This window comes from Ascaphus truei, chromosome 2 (assembly GCF_040206685.1).
Source record: "Ascaphus truei isolate aAscTru1 chromosome 2, aAscTru1.hap1, whole genome shotgun sequence".
In the NCBI taxonomy this organism is placed as follows: Eukaryota; Metazoa; Chordata; class Amphibia; order Anura; family Ascaphidae; genus Ascaphus; species Ascaphus truei.
This window is the reverse complement of record NC_134484.1, coordinates 337,414,009-337,438,069: the sequence shown is the minus strand read 5'-3', so window position 1 is coordinate 337,438,069 and position 24,061 is coordinate 337,414,009. Positions and strand designations below refer to the sequence as shown.

The following is a 24,061-nucleotide window of genomic DNA, read 5'->3' as shown; positions in this document are numbered from 1 at the left end:
TGTGAATTTGTCAAGTCTGATTCCTTCACTTTTGTCAGGGAAATATTCTGAGAATAAAATCTAGACTTAAACCTAAAAAGGATAGTCTTCAAATATGTGGTTTGTAGGTGCAATCAAAAAAAGTTGCAGGAAGCGTGACAAATCATAGTCCAAGATGTAACAACACACACACACACACACATACATAATGGTGTGAATTCCAATATTCAATGTGCACTGCAATATAAAACTGTAGAGAAATACAGTTTACAAATGATGCCTTTAAGAGGAGAATAGTTCAGAGACACTAATCATTAACTTCACAAATTTTTGTAGTAAAATCTATCATCTTTTATAGGATACTTTATATATGCAATAACCTGTATTCCGCTTCCTTGAAGGGCTTTTCTTTTACAAACAAAACCTTTATGACATACATAAATTGTTGTTTTCTTTTTGTATAGCTTTTCCTAAACGTAAAAGATTTCAAATAAAATTAAGTTGGACAACTGCAGGGTTTGTGTTTAGTAAATTGCATCTTGTGCGTTGAGCAAAACAGTACAAAAGAAATGCAAATTCAAATGTGTCAGTCTACAAGAATATCATATTTATATTCTTCTATGGCACTGACAGTGTACACAGTGCTGTATACAATGTTCTGCAGGCCCTATACAGGATGCACAGGGAGATAAAGGCCCATAATTACTCAGCAGTGTTGCGCAATAACATACTTTACAGCCCATTCACTTGCATAGGCTTTAATGTGTCTTACAGGTTTAATAAATCCAGGCGAAAGTGACTTGCCCAAATCACAAGAAGAGTTGACAGTGGATCTACCTACTTCAAAAGCATTGTCCGTACATAAGATACTCCTATATCAGCTTAACATAATAGATATAACACATTTCAATTTCTAAGTGCTTTACAGGCATACTGTACTTAACATTAATGCCACCTCAGAGGTACAGTATAATCCTCATTTAAGGATAACACTTTCCAAAAACCCTGTGTAAATCCCTAATGTCACATCCCAAGGGCAGACAACTCACTCCAATCCCGAGGAAAGTTGCTTTGATCTGTGATGAGTTACTGTATTCATCAAAATTGGAGCGGACCTGTACAATTATTTTACATTGATATTTCTCCCCCATAGAAAACTACCAGAGGATTATTAAAGTGTGTGATCAGGCTGAAAAGGCCAAGTAAAGAGAACTTTATGCAGCCTATACCAGACAAGGGCTTTATGGAAGTTGCTCTATATAGTTTGCATTTATCTAATTAGTAACCCAGCAACCTTGGCATGTTCAGAATCTTTCTTCAAAGATGAAAAAAAAACAGGTTTAAACAGGTAACCTATGTTTCTTTTCCAGCCACCTGTCATAAAGATTGTGCAACTGAGGTCACATCCAGCACAAGGACTAACTGTAACTGAATCAGTTAAAAACTACTGCATTAAAAACTACAGCATTGCTGTCAGACAAAAAAAAAAAGGATTAAGATAAATAGGCTGGCAAATCTTAAGAGTCAATTGATACAGAGTTCAGGACCTACACATGCAAAACACAATAAAGAGCAGTACATATCCTGGCATGTTGCAGAGACATATGATCGGTATCAGTGTCCCTGAACTAAAATGATCCCATGAATACATTAAGTTAACCCCCCCACACACACACACACACACACATATATATACACACCATTCATTAAAGTAACCCATCACACCCACCAGAGTCACAGATACACACACAATACATATAGTGTAAATCTTGCCTTGCCTGGATCAGAGTAGCAGGGTGGCCTGGTGCATAGCGCCCTCTGAGGACCGGAATGTGCAGCAGCCCTTCAGTTACACAGGCTGCCCTGCATGGGCGGGGCTACAGTGTGCAGGTCTACAGTACATCTCCTCCCTGCGACCGCCCAAATGTCTACAATGTGACCGGCTCATGGGGCAATTTCCCCCAAGCCAGCCCGCCCTTGCTAGTACTGTACATCTAAGACTTAAGTTATTCAAGTAAAGTTCAGGATTCAGCTAATACAGATGCAGCAAGATGCATCTCCACCATGTCCTGCACTTGCTGCGGGTGAACCGCGGCCCATTCTGGCCTGATCAATGCCAAGTGTCACGCAGGGGGGAATTTCCCATCAGGATTAACACAGCGGGGGCCCCTGCTTCTGAATGGCACTCCCATCCAGAAGTCCCCGCTGTGTTAATCCTCATTGGCAATTATCCTAGTGAGTTTTTGGCCGTGGCAAAGCCACGATCTGGCCGTGGTCAGGCAGCATTTCAGCTGCAGTTTCCTTGAGGCAAACTGCTCAATGAATCTGGCTGTATCTGTAACTTAGTAACCTGTGTGGCACACTCCAACATTTAATTAGATATTAAGGAAAGAGCAACTGCTATAGGGTGAGATGTTGTAAGAAAATTAAACTGAACAACAACTTGTGATTGTCAACCCGTGGTAAATAATTAGGCTTGTTCTTAGACATTGAGGTTGTGGCGCAGAAAAAGTATCAAAAAGTTTCCTTACCAAAACCACCTGAAACAGAACTGGAACAAGCTTACTTTCTTCAATGACCCTGTAAAAATGGAAACAAATATAAATTTTCTGTACAATAAGAAATAGCGTATTTATTTTACTTTACAGTGATAAAGACATATAGAAAGAAATCTTATTGCCACCCAGCACAGGACTGACAAGTGTTGCATTATCAAATGAATTGCATTTATCAAACATTGTTACCATTGGGCTCCACTGTTGTACATTATGGTGCTTTCTCTTGTTTCCTGCTTCTCTCTATGTTATGACCTGCTCTTGGTTTGCCGTTTACATCAGTGTGTTTAGCACCTGTATCAGTGGTCTGAGACACCTTGTGTGGTAGTTGGCTAAATTATTAGCAGGTAAAAACTGCCTGCTGTTTCATCTCCCTCATTTAAAGTGAAAAAACATTTTTTTCATTTGTTTCCAAATTTAAGTTAACACCAGAAATATTACTTGAAAATGTGAATTTTGGTCAGGAACTACCCAAATCCCATTTATTTTGTTTCCTAGACCTGTGAGCGGAAGCAGCAGAATATACTCTTTCCTTGCAGTTACATACTGAAGGATGTGCATGGTAGAGAAAGCCTTGGAGGAGACATACATGTTTGAAACATGCAACATTTTTTTACTTCACAATTTTCTCCCAAGGTATTTAGACTTTAATAAAATGTGTCCCTCTGTACATTTGAATCTCAAGAAAGATGTATCTGGCAGTTCTAGATTAGATCTTGTTACCCAGGTTACAGAGCCTTGCTATTTAACAGTGGCAAGATAACAAACTGCACATTAGCTGGATCTAGAGGCTTAAAGTAGGACATTTAATGGGCAGACAAAAGTAACATTTTCTAAATAAGTTGGCATTGTCATAGTTCTGTAAACAAATGGAATAAAACAAGAAATGATTCACCAAAAGACATCACTCAGAAGAAAGAAGATACAGCGCGCAAAACGAAGGTGAACAAAAAAGGCACTCAACAGGTAGAAAAACTGAAGTTTCAATCCCCAAAGGGGCCTCACTCAGGGTTAAGTACACAGAGAGCATGGAAAAAGACCAGGGAAAAGCGAACACAGCCACTGGTTGCCTACCCACCAGTAAAAACACAATGAATCGGGGAAGGGTGAAGGGGGGAGGAAACTGGTGTCCTCTTCAGCAGGACCGGCTCTCCCTTTTCAAAAGGAAGGAACTAAAGGAAGTCAAACCACTCTCTGTGAAACATGGAAGCAATCTGTACACAAAATGAAGCGTGAGAAGAGATCAAGGGCCATGGTCAATCTGATAGCAATTGCTCATTTGCATGTCATTACCCAGAATCCCTGGCTGCAGTGGAAGCATTGTATGCCAAGAGATAATGGTGAAAAGCAGGTGGCAGACCTGTCTGAGACATGCGATTGTGTTCACAAGTGATATTTCTATTTACTGTACACTGTATGTTGGAGGGTTTTTTTCACTTTTTTACCCACCATAACTTATATAATGTGTGATCAAAATATCAGTGGCATTTTGTGCCATTAAAGATTTTGAAACTGAATGGGTTTAAAATGCCTCTGTCAATGGCAGATTTTAGTCCTAGAAGGAACAGCACCTTTAAATAATTTCAAGATTCAAGAGGGTACAGGGGTGTCATATGAAGGAACAAGTTTTAATTCCTCCGATGTAAATACAGACCAGAAGGTAAATGTTGTCGCATTTCTTGGATTGTCAACACGGACTGCAGCCTTGAAAATCTGAACATCAACATTATGATGTGTCAAATAAAGTATTAAACACTGAACATTGCAAAGATAAGTCCAGGGGTTGCATTTGGACTCACACACTCCCCCGTGGATCATAGTGTTATTTTGTACATTTTACATAGTTCTTGTACACGATGAGCCACACTCGTTAGAAGCTAATGGGATTTTTTTTTCTAATTTTGGAAAGCGTTAAATGTGGGCATCCTATCATTGTAAAGGATCATTTCATCTATACAAACAACGCCACTTTCTGCTTTGATTATTTACAAACTAGGAAAAGCACGGCCATTGTTTAATATATTAAATCTAGAAAATTAATATCTGGGAAAAACCTTAATACTGTAATTGGTTCAGTGATCATTATGACTTGTGACCACATTTCAGATTGTGCCAGTGTTTCCATCATACACTACTGAGCAAGCATAGTAAATAAGCAATGGAAATTTTTTTAGTCTGCTGTTTTCAAGATTTGGCTTGAATGGTTCATGGCTTAATGCGCCTGCAGTATAACTGCTATTTGGGGAACTGTGTATCAACAATCAATAAACTGCTGTCTTAAGCTGCAAATTGAGACCCCTCTGGAACCTGAAATATGCAGACTGATATATTGGTACCATTTATAGATGTGTGTAAGCATACTCTCGCTACTTTTCACTTTCCACATATTAAATGATATTACTAGTCTTCCATTTTTTTGAGAAACTGCTGCAACATAATATTGGGCAATACACTGTATGCATAATGGTCACCGCTGTACATTTTCTAAAACATTTGTTTAAAGAATTGTAACAAACAAAAGCCAACAATCACTGCATGGAAACCCAGAGAAATTACTTCCCCAAGCCTATTCAATTTGTAAAAAATTCATAAACATCTCTTCAATATATATTAAACTGAAAACATTAACAAAGGAAGTGAATTCTTATGCTAGTGCCAGGTAATCTAATACTGACTGGCCATGGTTACTATTCTACAGCTAAGTGACTTTTATCAATATGTGGAAAAAAATATAACCTTCCACATACAGATGAGTTGTTATTTATAAAATAACAGATTGGACTGCCTAGATCAAGCAAGACATTTTTTCCTGAATTGTCAAAAAACAGCTCGCAAGGGACTATACTGCATTTGAATGATTTTTGGCCATTTATATTTGCAATGTATGACCACATGCGCTGCAAAAGAGTTATCTTTCTAAAACTGCAACTACATGCATCACATGTGCAGGGATCTTGGAAAAAATCATTGTAGGATGGCTGAAAAATCATTCTGGCTTGCTGAAATGACTTAAAACATTTATAAATACATTAAGTACATCAGCATGGGATAAATGGTGGTGATGAACAATTTTGAATGGATATGTTAAACAAAAGGTTGACATATTGGAAAAAGGTTTAATCTCTGCAGCCCTCCAAACATTATAAAACTGAAGCCTAACTTGACCAGCGGAGCCTCCATACGCCCTCTCTATAAAAAACGCGGACACAAAAGATGAGATAAAGATGGCCGCAGCTTTATTCAATACACATACAGGAGGTCCACCCAATCTCACCATATAGCTCTCCATAGAGTTCATGATCCATCCTATCATGACTTACTACCTATCACACTGGCTGTCCAGTTAGCCAGATGTTCACCAAACCCTAGGGTCGTGCATGCCCCTATAATATCATACAGATCCACTCATGGGTCCCCTGAACCTTGAGCCTGCGTAAATGGTGAGAATCACCCCTGGACCTCTTGACTACATCGCCACAGTCTAGGCCATTTAACCCCTTAAGCTGGCATTGACTCACTCAACAAAAATGTCACTCCCGTCTCTAAACCTCCTGCTAATCACAAATAAAAGATATCTATACCAATTTCCAAAAGGTGCACTCCATGACGTCTAAATACCCCAGTAATATCCTCTAACTCGTGGGACAGTGTAGGAGGCGAGCCAGCAGCTGGGGAGATGACCGGCGGCAACAAGATGCCCGACCAGCTCCGGCCGCCCCCACCCCCGCAGCACAGTGAGGGGGAGAGGCAGCAGCTGGGAACCGGCAACCTGCGGACGGAGGAGAGCCGCATGTAGGTGCGGATAGAGCCGCAGGTTGCCAACCCCTGAACTAGCTGAAAGTACCAGGAATTCTCAGAAGCCGACATCATCCCTCCCCTCATCCTCACCCCCCCCCACCTCCATGTCTCTCCCCCTTCTCTCTCCTTCCCTCCCCTCACTTTGCTTTAATACCTTATGATGTCCCCAATTCTTTCTGCCTCTCTCGCATTCTCCAGCATTCATACTTTCTCCTCACGTGCCAACTGACTTCCTCACTTTTTTTCTTCATCTGCTTTCTCTGTCAACTTTATCTGACTCTCCTTACCTGCCACCAGGCTATGCGCATTATGATGTCACCAGTATGATGTCACAAGCCAGATACATAGCCTACCAGGTACAACACCCAGTGGCTGACTTGCTTGAGAAATTGTAATAACTTTTAGCATTAAAAATAGAAAATATTAAATTGTATCCAAAGACAGACAACAATCTGCTCCTTGATCTCAGGAACCATCATGCAAAATGTGGTTACGATATCTTAAGAGGTGTCCAAATGCATAGCAAACAGACAAAATATATAGTAGCTACGTTGTTAAAAATGAATTACATTTATTTTCTTATTTATTTTACTTTTATAACCAGCTTTAACCTACGAGTAGAAAACATTTCACGGTCACTAGTTTAAATCCTAGTCTGCCCTAATTACATACCTGGTACTGTACTGCATGGGCCCCGGCATACCAGAGGCCATATTCACAAACCAGGTATGCAATTGGCATTTTTTTAAGGGCCGATCTCCCTCCACTTCTATTTCTGGCATCCGGGCACTACTCACACCATGTGACCACTTCAGGAATGGTTACATGACGCAGAAGTGCCAGACATCTGGTAGTGCTCTGGGACAGCTTGAACCCCAACACTGCAAAGGTTTATACATGTTGAAGACTGCATACATTCACATTACTTACATTTTTTTAACAAAGGTCTTTAATAGGGCAGTCTCATGTAAAATAGAAAACACATCAAATTCAAAACTCATTAATGTGCAGTAATTGGCATCCTTAGAAAGATTTCTGTGAAAAATGAAGACAATACAATGAATGTCACTGGGTCTTGTGACTTTCAGTCTTATTATAGACCTGCTTTTCACACTTTATCTATTTGTTTAATGAAAGACTGTGATGAATGCTTTCTAAACAAAAAATAAGAGAGAAACAATGGTCACTGAGCATATACCCAGAGTGTCCTGTTCCAACACGTCTTATCACAGAACATATTAGATAAAGACAGTAACCACTCCAAAAAAACATTGGCTAACCATGGAAAGATCAAGGGGTAACTGCTTTTTTGGTGGAAAATTGGCACACAAAAATATCATTTTAAATTGAGACTCTACACTGACATGGATTATAACGAGACTGTATTGGTGCAATGCCAGGTCACCTCTGCGGTGCTCCGCGTTTTGCGCGGCGCTAATACCTTCCGGCAGCCCAGTGAAAGCTAGAGGGACCAGAAGCTTTATTGCCAGTCTTCAAACACTTACTCTGGTTGGTTGCTTTATAATTAGTAGTTCACATGATTAAGTCCTACAAGCCCTGAGCTAACTTAATCTGCAGCCTTTAAATCAGGCATTTACGTCTTAAATCAGCAAACTGCGATGTTGCTGCTCAGAAAGATAACATTAATGATTGGCTAGGCCGTATATTTCACAGTGATTAATGAGCCTGCCCTGTGTGTTTCTTTAAATGACTCATTTGTTTTCAAAGAATGCTTTCAAATTGTTATCTCTTATTTGTCCATACTCCTCCTTTCACCATCCACTGATGAGATTTGATTTGTGAGTGTTGGCTGTTTAACTGAGATGAGCACACTGTTCAGTTTTATTTTGTTTACTATGAATCATGACAATTATACTGGTGTGGATGCGAAAAATTATTATTTGGAGTTTTTTAGAAAGAGGGTCAACAAATGGAAACAAGCCATACTTCTCTTCCCTGGGGCAGTAACGGAGAGCTCATCCCAAACATACAAAAACAATGCCCCCCACAAATAAAAATAAAAATATGGAACGATTAAGGTAAATACAAAAAGGTTAGTGGCAAATAATGAAAACATTTTTTTTACTGCTTTCTATTTTATATAGGGGACAAAAAATATCGCACTATTAAGGACTGCAAAATGTCATGGATCTGAACCTTTCCTTACATAACTGATAGGCTGACGAGAAAGGGTGAAGAAGCACGGACCGAGCACAATTCACGCAATGGTGGAAAACACAATTTTTGTCAAGAAATACAGAAATGATTGGGCTAAAATACCATTAATGCACCAAACTGATCATATACTTAATTAAACTCCCCATGAAAATGTCTATTTTCTTAATTTTTACCGGTCTGACGTTCTTTTGCGACGGACCCCAGTAATATCAAAAATTCTAAATTCTGTGAAAATTGGACTTCACTTGAAAAGCGGCATACTGACATGTTTAGGGCTTTTAAGCAGTTTTAAGTTATTGGATATATATCTGTTTTTATTTTTGTGATTATTCATGTATTTATATTCCGTAGGTACATAATAAATTGTTGACTATGACACATTTTTCATATATTGCTATACTGCACAGCGCACTTTTTACACACAGAGGGGCTTATTCTAGTAGCTCTGACGTTGTCATTGACAATCCTCATGGTTTGGCATGTTCAGAAATCGAGAAAAGAAGTCGAGAAAAAATGGTATACTCTATTACAAATCACTTCGTGTAAACTGTTCCTAAAAAAAAAGTGACAAAACTACACAGTTTAACAGCCTATCCACCTGAATTGTACAGCTGAACCCCATTATAACGCGGTGCTTGGGGTCCAAATAATACAACCGTGTTTTAACGGGGATCGCGGGGAAAAAATGGCCGTGATAATGTATGTGTGTTGGTGGGGAGGTCTCGACTGAAGCAGGGGGGGGGAGGGGTTGGTGCTGTGTGATCTACAGGCCTGTGTTGCGAGGCATCCCGGCAGCCCAGTTACAACTTAGACCCAAATCCGGGGTTCCTAGGGGTGTCCCCCCCTCTCACAGCACCTTCCCCAAGCAGAATTCGCGAAGCAGTGCCCCGTGAGTCGCAGAACCCGGCTCGTGGCAGCCACGTGAGGCCCGCAGTGAGGCGGCCACCTTATCTCCAGGGACACGCTGCTGGCATGGCATTGGAGTGAAGGACAGCGCTCCTTCCCTGGGGGATCAGACCCCACCGAGGTGCTATGAGAGCTCGGCGGAGTCTCCCCAGGCAAGCGGGATCTCCACTGGAGGACGGGGGAGAAGTGAGAGCCTCATTCAGCGCGCTCCCTGAGCTGCTTCAGTCACAAAGTGTGTGTGGGTGTGTGGCTGTGGGTGTGTGTGTGTGGCTGTGGGTGTGTGTGTGTGTAATAAAGCTTTGGGAAAAATTTAAAAAAACAAAAACTTGGAGATGTAAATCGGGAGCCACGCTCAGCCCGCGTTATATGCGGATCCGCGTTGTAGCGGATCATCTATAACAGGGTTGAGCTGTACTTGCTTTAGAAGCGCAATGACCTGAGGTGGTGCTAACTCCATCCCCAGTCTGACTTCTGGATTTTGCTCTCTAAGCCAAACCCGTATTTCAGGCTTTGGATGTAACTTGCAATACTAATCTCGCTGCTCTTTAGGTGGTATTAATTATTTTTTTGAGTTTTTAGAAGCAGTTTGCATAACGGAGTGACAAGAATAGCAGCTGTAGGCAAAAGATGCGACTTTGAGGCTTTTGAGACAAACCGATCAGATTGTAAGAGCAAGAGTGAAACCGCTTCTAAAAAAGCCGTTTAGACGCGGTTTGAACATGTGATAAGGGCTTTGAGAATAACAAAGCATGCCAATCTGCTTCCAAAGTACACTTTAGAAGCTATTTGTCACACTTTGGAATACTAGAACAGGCCACAAAATATTATTGCACCCAATTGTAGAATTTTGAGGCTCTCTTTAATGCACTTTCTTTGTCTTAACTTAATTCTCTACTTATATTTTGGTAATAGCTGTCACCGCCTAGTGAAGTTAAAATGGCTGGTGCCATTCACACACTTTAAGACAACAGAGTTTGCTGTAGTCAAATAATAAGCAGATAGTGAAAACTATAGGTTCTTGCATGTCTTTGGGGGGAATTTCTTCTTCACTGCCATTGTTTCCAAAATATCTGCTTAGCCAAACGCAGCAACCGCTTGATCATTGGTGAAGCAATCACACCTCTCAGTGAGCATTGGAAGTGATCATCCCTAGATGCAGCAGAAAGAGTCGCTGAATTTCTTAAGGGCCATTAAAATGCTGGTCCACATCACGGTTTTTAGTGAAAATCATAAAACCAACTTCAATGGTTAATATATTAATTATGTACCTCTTAGTGGCTCACTAGGATTGATTGGACATTTTACACAAGCGCTGATCAAGTTCAGTTCTTGAAAGCTTCAAACAGGCCTGGATTGGAAGATTTTGCTAATTAATACATACTTAACCAATTAGCTTGTATTATCTATTGCCCTGAAAAGCTAGCCTGTTGGTAACCCTCGAACTGTTCTTGAGGGCCACCGTTCTACACAAATCAATTTCTGACCTTTGCCAATGCCATAAGTGAAACCGGTGGAGCCTTGAAACGAACTATCAACCAAGAATACAATAACAATGGAATTCCAGTATTTGAAGGGATCTGAATACGCTAAAAGTTCACGTCAAAACAATAACACAACATTTTTACAAATGGGTTCACAAAAGTGCATCATATTCATCTCATGAGGTATCCTTTGAAAAATATATTAGACAAGATTTGACATTAACAAATAACTTTACCTGTTTCTAATACAATAAAACATATTTACCTGATAAAAGCAGGACTGTATTCAGTCAGCGCCACCAAGAGTTTTAAAGCATACACTGGCACAGGATCTGGTTCCAGAAGGATACGGCCATATCTTGAAGAAAAATAGCTTAATTTAGGTATGTATTAAATAAGTTGATTATACAGATGTAGCAGATGTAATTACCCCCCTCCCCCCGTTAACACAGAATAATGCGGTAAATAATGTATGCGTTAAGGAGACAATGCCTGTGTTACCAGGGCTTTCAATGGCACGCGTGGTAATAACGCATCGACAGGAGTAAGAACGTCTACACATCTGTATACTATTTGTTATTTATATGATTGTCATGTGTATTACTGCTGTGAAGCGCTATGTACACTAATGGCCCTATATAAAGACATACATACTGTACATAACAGAAATCATTATCGTAATGTAATTATAGTCTTAATATCATATTAATATGCTAAATAGCTGCTAGGGTTTATTCTTTCTGAATTTTCTATAAAACAGTAAAACACTTATGGGCGTGTTCTTTTGCCAACATAACATTGCGTTTCAGACTTACAAAGTAACAATAAACTAAAGTATTATGGCATATCAGTTTGGGCTGATTGAGCAGTGACTGCTAAAATACATTTGAACAGTTATGCAAATTGAATAAGTATAACTAATGTTGCTGTAAAGGTTCCGTGGTTGTTTTGTACATCCAGTAACTAAAATATCTTTAAATCTCAGACAGACAGAGTATTGAGGAATCACCACCCCCATATTTTTCATTAAATTAAATATAGACAGTGAAGTACAATTTGGCTTGTGTTCTAAAGTTTCAGTTTGAAATATATACCCTGCAATTCCTCATCTGAAACACTGACATCATGTCCACATTATTCCTTAAGTGTACCGTATAGTCAATCATCCAAGATAAAGATGAGTACTTCAGAATTAGGTGATACCTTTTTTTATTTGGACTAACAATTGATTTTATAAAACAAGATTTGGAGAGTTCTCCTGTCTTTCTCAGGCCAGCAACACTGATTTACAAAGATTCCATGAGCTTAAAATAGATGTAAAGAAAAAGAAAAACAAGATAGCCATCTAAGGCTGAGTACCCGCTGGCGCTGACTGCGCTCATGCTTGAGAGTGGTGACGTCACCAACTCTTCAAGCATGAGCATTCTGCTGTCCTTCACATTTTTAGAGCAGGAGCGGGGGGCGTGGCTATGAAGGGAGGGGTCGTGTCATTGGCTGCATCAGGGCTGTGTGTGTGTGTGTCTCCATTCTCTCCCTCCCCCTTCCAAAAATGACAATTCATTGTGCAAGAGAAATAAAATAAATAAAAAATTGTGCAAAGAGAAATAAAAAACCTCTCTCCGCTCCCCCCTTCCACCTCTCTGCTCCCCCCTCCACATCTCTCCGCTCCCCCCTTCCACCAGTCTCTGCCCCCTTCCACCTCTCTCTGCTCCCCCCCTCCACGCTCCCCCCCTTCCACCTCTCTCCGCTCCCCCCCCCTCCTTCCACCTCTCTCCGCTCAGCATATCCTGCCTCTCACTCCCCATTGGTCAGAGCAGGGTCATGTGACCCTGCACTGAGCTCGAAAGTCAAACTGCCTTGTCTCCCCAAGCACCAAGCTTGGGAGAGCGTGCGCCGCGTAAACGTCAGGATTTACATTCAAAGAGGTAAACGTGTCAAGCGTCAAGCACAAAGCACGCTCAGCCCCAGCGGGGACTCAGCCTAAGGCCTGGGACATAGTAGTGTGAGCAAGGCTGAGCCGTGCTCACACTTGGCACTGAGCCCCTGCAGCCGCAATGAGAGCGGCTTTAGCAGGGGCTCGCGCACGCGTCCGCACGCTTGGGGAAGCGTGTGTCTCAAGAAGTTTTCAAATTTGGCGCTCACCGGATCGCAGGTCCGGTCACATGAGCGGTTCGCCCAATGAGGCGAACCAGCTCCGTGACATCATTGGCCCACCCCCAGACACGCCCCCGACACGCCCATGGACGGCGCACTGTGTAAGGCCAGGGAAAGCTCTGCTTTCCCTGAGCCTCAGCGCGCCTCCGCACTGATTAAATAACTATGTCCCAGGTCTAAGGCAGATGATGCAGAGAAGGAATAAACAGACAGGGCAATACATGAACGAAAGGAGCTGTGAGACTATACATCCATCAGCAGTGTGTAGGGGTGAGAGGCGCTTAATTGTAAAATTAACAAAGACAGGGAGAAACATTACAAAAAATTATGATAGTGTGTTAAAAACCCCATATCAACATTACGTCCTATTGTTTTAGTGTCAAAAAGTATAATTTTGAGTTCAAATGTTTCCCGTTCTTGAGTATTTTTAAACATTCAATTGAGGATTTTGATGCTTAAATCATTTATGGAATGATCTGGCGGTGAGAAGTGATGTCCCACTGGAGTGCAATATCTTCCTTGTTCACGCTAGGAGATAACGGGGAAAAGCAGGCTTGTCTGAGACATGTGAATGTGCTCACAAGTTATATTTTTATTTGCTGTGTCCAACATAAAAAAGTGAAGGCTAAACTATGCCCGCAGATAATAAGAGATAAGTAATAAAAGGTATGTTACATAAAAAAAAGTTCTTTTAACGAGTCCCAGTAACAGCTTCATAAATGTTTGTTTTTTTACTGTGTCCTGACTCGCCTTTTGACAATTATCTTATTGTCATTTTTTATGTTTTCGTTTACTGTGGTTTTTCACAAGGTTAAAGTCCGGAAAAAAAATGTGTTTATGCTTTACAAAAACAAAACTATTTTATTGTAGAAACAGAATACCACACATATTGCAGATATTTATGAAGAGAACAATTGTTCCATTATGCATGTGTAAAAAAGCAGAGGGTTAGAGTAATTCAAAGTGAAGGGTATTTCTATGGCCTTCAGTGGAAAGTACACTATAATAAAATTAGTATACATATCATAATATGGAGATTACTGAATCTTTTAAATAAAGTTAAACATGCCAATCCAAAGTGTAGAATATTTATGTTTACACATCAAATAGTGAAGAGCTAAAGGCTGTACATATATTGAGTATACTTCATTCACTCCTCATGTTGCATGGCCTTTTCAATGTGATTCATTTCAAGCTTACATATTTCACGGACTGCTTCATTTTGTTTGGACGTGATATCTTTATTCTTGCACTGTAGTAGTTAGTCAATTCATTAAAACAGCTGTTCTCAATCAGGAGGCAACCTCTCAGTCTGCTAAAAGCAATATGCTGCAATATACAGAGCTGCGGTAAGGAAAAAATGCGGTATTACTGAGAGAAAAAAAACGCCTTTTTTTTGGATCTGGTAAAGAAAAAAAAAATAGGCCTAATACCACAATTTTGGGTATTATCGTCCATACATCACGTTCTTATATCGGAACAGGATTAACTGCAGGAATACCGCTGTCAGGGTCTCCTAGACCTCCTGCCTAGCCATAGTTCTTCTTTGTCCACTGGGTGTGCTGCTGTCTTCTGTTTCCTCTGGGTTCCTCTGTCTGCCTGTCTGTCTTCTTGTTGCTCCTGTCTCTGTCCTTTATAGCTCTACTTCCTGTCTGTTGCTTTTGCCTTTGCTTGAAGTCAGACACCTATTGCACATGTCTCTGATCCTGATCTGTTTTCTGTACCTGTACCTGTATTATAGAAGTCTGTTCACAGTAAAAGCCCTTGCTGGTAATCTGGCTTGTCCCTGTTTATTCATGTTCTCAATCCTTGCCCCCAGACCTGTCCTTGCTCCCCTGTCCTGTTCCAGTCTCCTCGTTGCTGACCTCTGCTTGTTACCTGGCTTCGCTACCTGCCGCCTGCCTCGGACCTCTGCTTGTTACCTGACTTCGCTACCTGCCGCCTGCCTCGGACCTCTGCTTGTTTCCTGACTGCGCTGTCTGCCGCCTGCCTTGGACCCCTGCTTGTGATCACTACTACGCTCGTGCTGTTCCGGCCACCGAGATCCTACCCGCCACAGGAGTCTCCCGTGACAGACCCGTGACAGAAAGCAAAGGCCACTTCTGGACCTCGCTGGAACAGATTCTGCTTCTGCCTGCACCCTTTCCTGCCTTCTGCAGCAGACCACATCCGCATGGTTGAAGATAAGTACTTTCGTTTCTTTTTTGGAAATCCCAGTTGGGAAGGTTTTTTTTTGCTGCTAAGTGTTCTGCAAGAATTATTGCGTTCATAACGAAAAAACATTTTTGCTGAGACTAGAACTGTTGCTGCAGAGACTAGTGCACCTTTCTTTGAGATTTTTCTTTTGTGCAGTGCCTGGGTTAACCCTTGCAGTACCTGTTGCCACCTTTTTAGACTCTGACTTTTCATTCCCTGGACAAGGCGTGTCTCTGCATCCCTGGTTGGACCACTGATGTTAACTGGGTTCCCATTTCAAAAGACAAGAGTGCTTCCATTATTTTGTTACTGCATGCTGTGATTTTTCTTGCAATCTGTAGTTCTTCCTATGATTGGTTCTAAGGTTTCAGGTTTACCTGCAAGTTCCCCTAAAGTGTGTTTCTCTGTAACCTGTGATATCCCTACGCCTGATATCAAAAGTTTCAGATTTAACTTCAAGGTTCTCTGTCTGATATTCCTATGTCCGATGTCAAAAGTTTCAGATCTTACTGCAAGTTTTCTCTGTAGTAGTTTCCTGCTGTCTATGATATTTCTATGCCTGATTTCTAAAGTTTCAGATTCAACTGCAGGTTTTCTTTGTCTATATGATATCCCTACGCCTGATGTCTAAAGATTCAGATGTAACTGCAGGTTCTCTCTGTCTGTATGATATCCCTACGCCTGATTTCTAAAGTTTCAGATATAACTACAGGTTTCTCTGTCTATGTTTTTTCCTTGCATTTATAAATCTCTGTGACTGATGCTAACGTCTCAAAAGGTCAGCTCTCCTATCTTGTGTCTCTCTGTGTCTAATATTCCTGTTGTTCATTCTAATGCTTCTGCTTTAAAGACACATTTTCTGCATTACTGGTTTCTTGGGAAGTTTGGTTTCCCTACAGTATGTCTGAAGTTATGGCTCCCACTCTGAAAACAGTCTTGAGCAGTAAATGTGAACACAGTACCACTGATTCTTCAGAACTTCTCAAAGCAAGGAAGAAGAAAAAGAAGGGAGGCATTACTGTGGAAGTTGCAGAAGAAATTAAGAATGAAAATTTAACCTCAGAGTCTGCATTTGATGAAAGAGATATGCTGCAGCTTAAGGCAACTCACAGACGTATCCCAAGAATAGTGGAAGAAAAGAAAGATGCCCTAACTCAGACGCTTCAAGCTGCACAGAAAACGATTGATTGTCTTTATGGACGTTTAGATAAGGAGCAAGAAGCCAAGACTGCACTACAGAGCTGTCTATCCTCAGCAATTGCTAAGTGTGTTCTCCAGGAAAAAGAAAAGCACCAGTTGGAGAGTGACCTGGATGTCATGTCAGGTGAGCTGGAGAAGGCATATGCTGATGCTGCTGAAAATCGGCGCCTCGCTTCTAAAAGTAACGAATTCCTGGAAAGTTCTATGAAGTAAATTGACAGGCTAAATACAGAGCTTAAAGTCTCCCAGGAGGACATTTGCTACTTCAAAAAAGAGATGGAAGTCGATCGGGAGGAGAGATGCTACTTGAAAACAGAGATACGTTCGATGAGAGACGCCTCCGAAGAGTTAAATAGTAGGTTTGAAACTATAAACCAAATGAGTAAGAACTTCTCTGTCCAAGCCAGTGAAGGAGATAAAAGACTCCATGAATCAGAAGAGGAGAACAGACTATTGATAGAAGAAAAGTCAAGGATGCAATTAGCGCTGGAAAAAGCAGAGGGTGACTGGGAAAAAGAAAAATATCAGTTGGAGAATGACAGGGTGATCTTGTCAAGTAAGCTGGAGAAGGCCTACGCTGATTCTGCCCAGTACCAGACTTTCATGGCTCAAGTTGACGCAGCACTGGAAGCATCTCAGAAACAGGTTCACAGGCTTACTACAGAGCTGGAAGCCTCTAAGGAGAAGAGTTGCCACTTCAACACAGAACTATGTTCATTGAGAGAAATCTTCGAAGGGTTAAATATCAGGTTTGAAACTGTAACCCAAGAGTGCAAGAATTTCTATGTCCAAGTCAGTGAAGGAGATAAGAAACTCCATGGATTAGGAGAGGAGAAGAAACAGTTGGCCCAGGAAAAGTTAGACGTGCAGACAGCACTGCAGGATGCAGAGAGAGTGCTGCAAGAAGAACGTGTCTCCCTGGAGCGGCGCACACAAGCAGAAAATATGCTGCAGAGTCAGCTGCGAGAACTGCGTACACATCTGCAGGACACCAAGGAGAAATGGGTGAATGCTGAAGAAAAGCAGCGAGTTCTGCAGGAAGAAAGTTTCCAGACTGCCTACAAAATAAAGATGCTGCAAGATTATTTGAGTACCCAGTGTGTCCTCAAAGAACAGCATGAGGAGCTGAAGGCCACACTGAGCATAACCAGAGCCTCGCTGGAGGAAGAGCTAAAGCTAGCAGCTGAACACACATCTCAGCAGCTCACAGCGCTGCAGGCGCAGAACGCTGAGCTCAAGACACAGCTTGCCAAAAAGGAGGAGAGAGAGAAGGTTTCCGTCTGTCAAGTGGCTGGCCTGACACAGCGCTATGAGGTCAAAATGGCCGATGCCTGCAAATTCTTGGACCACACTGCCCGTGATAAGGTCCGGCTGCAGCTGGAGCTGGACAATGCCCGGGAGGAGTACCGGCAGCTGCAGATCAGAAATGAAGAAGATGAAACATATTTAAGCTTTACTCTGAGTCGGCTGGGAGATATGGAGTCGCAACTCAACTCCAAAGAAGCCGAACTGACAACTGCATTGAGTGGGAAAAGAAGTGCAGAAGGACAGCTTCAAGAGCTGAAAAATCAAATAGCTGGTCTTAATGAGAATTTAGGTGATACCACGAAACGGCAGTCACAAGAGGAGACCATGGAGCGTGAATTCTATGTTCCCACTTACCCATGTGAAAAGTCTGCACCCGTCCTTGATGCCCACATTCCTGATGTCCATGCCTCTGCAATGGAGTTGAACGTATCCATTGGGAAGTTCCAGATTCCAAAACTAAAAGAGATATATTGGTCACAAAAAGAGACCACGGAAAGTGAATATGTCCCCTCTGCCGCATGTGAAGAGCCTGATGTATCTGTTCCCGATGCCCCTGCTATGACGTTAGACGGATCCCGGGTGAAGTTCCTTGCTATGCCTAATGTTCTTGATGCTGATGCCAACGCTCTTGTGATGAGGATAAATGCACCTCTCACAGATTTCCCATCAGCACTTGACGTACACATTAAGTTGGCCTTCCATCAAGGTTTCCCTGAAGAGCCTGGAGGATCGTCCGGAGAACGCTCTTGAGAGGGGGGAGTAATGTCAGGGTCTCCTAGACCTCCTGCCTAGCCATAGTTCTTCTTTGTCCACTGGGTGTGCTGCTGTCTTCTGTTTCCTCTGGGTTCCTCTGTCTGCCTGTCTGTCTTCTTGTTGCTCCTGTCTCTGTCCTTTATAGCTCTGCTTCCTGTCTGTTGCTTTTGCCTTTGCTTGAAGTCAGACTCCTATTGCACATGCCTCTGATCCTGATCTGTTTTCTGTACCTGTACCTGTATTATAGAAGTCTGTTCACAGTAAAAGCCCTTGCTGGTAATCTGGCTTGTCCCTGTTTGTTCCTGTTCTCAGTCCCTGCCCCCAGACCTGTCCTTGCTCCCCTGTCCTGTTCCAGTCTCCTCATTGCTGACCTCTGCTTGTTACCTGACTTCGCTACCTGCCGCCTGCCTCGGACCTCTGCTTGTTACCTGACTTCACTACCTGCCGCCTGCCTCGGACCTCTGCTTGTTTCCTTACTGCGCTGTCTGCCGCCTGCCTTGGACCCCTGCTTGTGACCCCTACTACGCTCGTGCTGTTCCGGCCACCGAGATCCTACCCGCCACAGGAGTCTCCCGTGACAACCGCACTAACCGCCACAGGCAGGCATTAGCCCTGTCTTGCCTATGTATATAATGGACAATATATTGGTCATTATATACTGCTGCGGCACAGTTTATTCGAGCATTTGCCCGTTCTGTGCCGCAGCAGTAGCCTGGCGCGCGCCCGAGTGTGACGGGCGCACGCCGAAGCAGCGGAAGAGCGCCCTCCGATCGGGGCGCTCTCCCTACCGCTGCCGGGTCCGCCGGGTCCCCCGGAACCCCCTGCCGCTGTCCCGCGATCGCGGGACACCAGGGCTCCCTCGGGGAGCCCCTGGACACGCGTGCAGCGGGCGCACGCTCCCGATGACGCGTGACCGCGCGTCTATGACGCGCGGCACGCCGAGGGGCGGCCACTAGCAAGCCGGGAGATTTCCCGGCTTGCGGTACCGACCACACTTCAATAAAGTGTGTCGGTAGTGTACATACTGTAGACAAAGGGCTAAAAAGGGGTTAATATAAACATTACACTACACCAGGGGTGCGCCCCCTGCCTGCTCTCCCCCCTGCTCACACTCCTCACTTACCTTTTCTCCAGCGTTTTTTGACGTCACTTTGCCATGGCAACGCGGCGTTGTGTGACAATACGGCTTCATTTGCAGAAGCCGCCGGAGACAAGGTAAGAGGCCTTGCACATTCCCCCGGCATTTCATTTAAAGGTCGTGGGAAAGAGCGTGGAGCTTCTGTTAGTGTCGTGCCACCCATAGTGGCTAGAAAAACATTGCCATGCAAAGTTTACTAACCGCTAATGAAACAAAGGAGTTAACCACCCTGCCACCCACCAGGGAGGCCTAAACACCCACCCCAGGGCAGCTACTCCTTTCACCCATCCCTCCTACCCACCCTCTATACTAATATACTAATAGGCAATAGCCCTGATTAGCCAAATATGGCTAATTAGGCCTTTGTCGATTAAAAAAAAAAAAACACTACCTTTTATTGTATTAACCCCTTTGGTGCCTCTGTGTGAGAATGTGGGGATCGCGGTGCTCACAGCGCGACCCCTCCTCACCTCCGAATGCCCCCGCTGCCGTGAGATGGCTTCCTCTCCTCACCCGACCTGCTCCCGCTGTGCGGGGCGCCCCCCTCGCTCCCGGCGGCCGGCGCTGCCCCGCGGCCTCTCAGGGCTCTGGCGGTTCCCTCGGGTCCTGGGCCCGCGCTCTCCGACCTTACAGAGTGCGCGCCGGGCAAGGATAATTTATTTACTGCACTAGCAGTGAAACCACACCCCCAAATCTCACAAAGGCTGCCACTTAACCCTAAAGCTCCCCACCTGGCTGCTTATTATAGGAACCAATCCAGGACAGCTCCTCATGTTCCTCCAAGTCTGCCCCCATTCCCTATTGGTCAGCCACGATATATAGTACCTGTGTTGCCTCTCTCACATCGCTCGACATAGTCTCTGCTTACAGACGTCTATTCTGGCTTTCCCTTTGCTCTTCGTTATTCAGGTTGTGACCCGGCTTGGCGGACGTTCCTCTCTGGCTCTGGACCCCGGCTCCCACCTGACCTTGCAGCTTCTCCCATCCCTCGACTACAGTTTGGATCTCTCTCTCCCTGACCTTGGCTAACGGCAACGACTTTGTCTCTTCTGTACCGGTACCGGCAAGTATTGCTACACCTATTCACACCTGGTCTGGCAATGCCAAAACACCACACTCCGGACACGCTCCTTCTGCTACGGGTGCATGCACATATACGTCCCCACCTCAGTGTAAGGGACGAGTCTGGTCTGCGGGCAGCACCGGCGTAACATTATGTCGAGCCCACAAGAGGCAGACCAGACTGACATGGCCTCCATGATGACGGCCATGTATCAACAAGTCCAGGCCCTAACTGATCAAATGGCTCTCCTCATTCCACAGGTACAGGACCTTTCATTTCAGGCACCTCCTGTAGCCGCATCGCTGCTTTCGGCAGAACCAGTATCCGCCGCGACCTCCGGCCCGAAGATTCCGGCGCCTAAACCGCACGTGGGGGATCCGCACGCCTGTCGTGGTTTTCTCAATCAATGCGAGATCCAGTTTGAGGTGGCCCCGCAGCAGTATTCCACAGGTCGTAAGAAAGTGGCATATGTATACAGCCTACTCACGGGGAATGCGCTGGCATGGGCCTCCCCGATTTGGGAACTACGTCTTGAAAAAACCCGCGACTATGCAGCCTTTCGACGAGACTTTCGTCAGGTCTTCGATACCCCTGCACGCCAAGAAACTGCCTCTGACTCTTTGCTTGAGCTTTCTCAGGGACGTCGTTCCGTGGCCCAGTACGCCTTGGAGTTCAGGACCATAGCAGCTGAGACACGATGGGACCAGGAGGCTTTAGTCTCCATCTTCTGGCGGGGCTTAACGGATTCTGTGAAGGACGAACTCGCCTCACAATCCAGGCCAGGGCTTCTGGAGGAACTCATCTCCCAAGCCAAACGAGTGGATCAGCGCCTTCAGGTACGCCGCGCTCAGCGCCAGCATCCCCTATTTATGCCCTTCCGTGCTCCTTGTCCCAGATTCTCTTCAACCACAGGACCTGCCGTCTCCCCGCTGCCCGCTCTGGAGGCTCCAGGCTCCAGAACCGATGCAACTCGGAGTCCAACTTCCCCGGGCACCAATACGACAACTTCGCCGAGCCGGTGAATTATGTTACTACTGCGAATCTTCCGAGCATCTGGTCCGGGAATGCCCACTGTGTCCGGGAAACGACCAAGCCCAGTGAGTACGAAGGGGCTCTCCCTGGGCGCCATCTTCCCTTGTCCTCTTCCCAAAAGTGAACTTCCCAAGAAGTTGACCATTCCGGTTTCCCTCTCTGGTTCTAACTTCCGCACTTCCACAGTTGCATTTATCGATTCCGGCACGGGAGGAAATTTCATTCACCAGACCTTCTCTGCACAGAACCAGATCCCACTCATTAGGAAGAAATCTCCCGTAGCCTTGGTAGGGATCGACGAGCGTCCACTCACCCCAGCTTACATCTCCTTGGAGACCTGCCCCCTCACTCTTTCTTCTTCTTCCCACAAGGAGACCCTGACCTTGGATGTTATCCATGCTCCTGGAACACCGGTCACCCTTGGCTTACCTTGGTTGCAGCAGCACAATCCACATATCAATTGGACCTCTCGTGATCCCATAGTCTGGAGGTCAAGGTCAGAGGAGTCATCCCCACCAGCTGCACCTTCGCCTCAAATGCTGGCTAATACATCCAATCCCAAGGGAGACTTACCCGCCCCGTACGCTGATTTCTTGGATGTATTCAGCAAGACTCAATCCGAGCTACTACCCCCTCACAGATCGTATGATTGTCCGATTGACTTGGTACCTGGATACACTTTGTTCCAATCCAAATCCTACCCCCATTCTCTGCCGGAGACGGAAGCCATGGACGAATATATTCGCGAGAACTTGAAGCGGGGCTTCATACGGCATTCCACTTCGCCCGCGGGGGCTGAATTCTTCTTCGTTAAGAAGGACGGTACTCTCAGACTGTGTATTGACTACAGGGGACTGAACCGCATCACGGTGAAGAACCGTTACCCACTCCCACTCATCTCTGAACTCTTCGACAGACTTCAAGGTGCTAATCTGTTTACCAAGCTAGACCTCCGTGGTGCATATAATCTCATTCGCATCCGGAAATGTGACGAATGGAAGACCGCCTTCAACACCCGTAGCGGCCACTACGAATATCTTGTGATGCCCTTTGGCCTATGCAACGCTCCGGCGGTCTTCCAGGACTTTATCAATGACATTTTTCGGGATGTCCTTAACCTTTTCGTTATTGTTTATCTGGACGACATTCTCATTTTTTCTAAGAATCTACAGGATCATATCTCCCAGACGAAGTTCGTACTCTCCCGCCTCCGAGAGAACCGCTTGTTTGCCAAGATGGAGAAGTGTCTTTTTCACCAGTCTTCCACCTCTTTTCTTGGGTATATTATTTCCAACAAGGGATTTGCCATGGACCCAGAGAAACTTAAAGCCGTAGTGGACTGGCCACAACCCGATTCCCTCAAATCCATTCTGCGGTTTCTAGGGTTTTCCAACAATTACCGTAAATTTATTCGCAATTTTTGCACCATCATTGCTCCGATCACAGCACTAACCCAAAAAGGAGCCGACCCTTCAGCCTGGTCACCTAAGGCAGTCATGGCTTTCAAAACGTTGAAACAAGCATTTGTCTCTGCTCCCATCCTCCGACACCCGGACACCAATTTTCCTTTTATCCTGGAGGTAGACGCCTCGGACAGCGGGGCCGGCGCAGTCCTATCCCAGAGATTTTCTCCCCAGGAGAAACTCCACCCTTGTGGGTTTTTCTCTAAGTAGTTTTCTCCAGCTGAGAGGAACTATGACGTGGGCAATAGGGAACTTTTGGCCGTCAAATAGGCCCTTCAGGAATGGAGGCATCTTCTGGAGGGGTCTAAAGAGCCGTTCACGATTCTCACAGACCACAAAAACCTTTTGTATATCGAGAGCGCCCGCCGCTTGGGCTCCCGCCAAGCCCGCTGGTCGTTATTTTTCTCCAGGTTTAATTTTATTTTGTCCTACATTCCCGGCACCAAGAACGTCAAGGCGGATGCCCTCTCCAGACAGTATTCTTCTGAAGAGAGACCGGAGAAAACTACAGAGTCCATCCTTCCCAAGCAAAAGATTCTCGTGGTCACTGCTTTCAAAAATCTGGAAAAGATCATGAAGTCTCAAGAACACATTCCTAGTGATCTCGAAGTTCCGAAGGATACTTTATATGTAGACTCCAAATTTATTCCTGAGATTCTGGATTGGGGGCACGCTTCCCGTTCAGCAGGACATCCGGGATTCAAAAAAACTCTGGACCTCATCCGTCGCACCTTCTGGTGGCCCAATATGGCAAAAACCATCCTTGAGTTCACTCGTGCCTGTCCAGTATGTGCACGCAATAAGATACGTCATCAAAAACCCCATGGTCTTCTTATGCCTTTACCCATTCCGGAGCA

General features: G+C 44.3%; 1 protein-coding gene across 10 annotated transcripts in view; it reads right to left on the bottom strand.

Moving 5' to 3' along the window:
• Window positions 1-24,061, bottom strand: part of ULK4 (unc-51 like kinase 4) — a 656,651-nt gene that overhangs the window by 323,636 nt on the left and 308,954 nt on the right. For 8 of the 10 annotated variants that reach the window (XM_075586693.1, XM_075586692.1, XM_075586691.1 and 5 more), the window contains 3 exons: window positions 11,163-11,255; window positions 7,263-7,367; window positions 2,511-2,559 (listed from right to left, as the gene is read on the bottom strand). In XM_075586693.1, coding sequence (XP_075442808.1) covers window positions 2,511-2,559; window positions 7,263-7,367; window positions 11,163-11,255 — 247 coding nt within the window. The remainder of the gene's footprint in view (window positions 1-2,510; window positions 2,560-7,262; window positions 7,368-11,162; window positions 11,256-24,061) is intronic. The other 2 variants (XM_075586698.1, XM_075586699.1) reach the window with 1 other exon arrangement.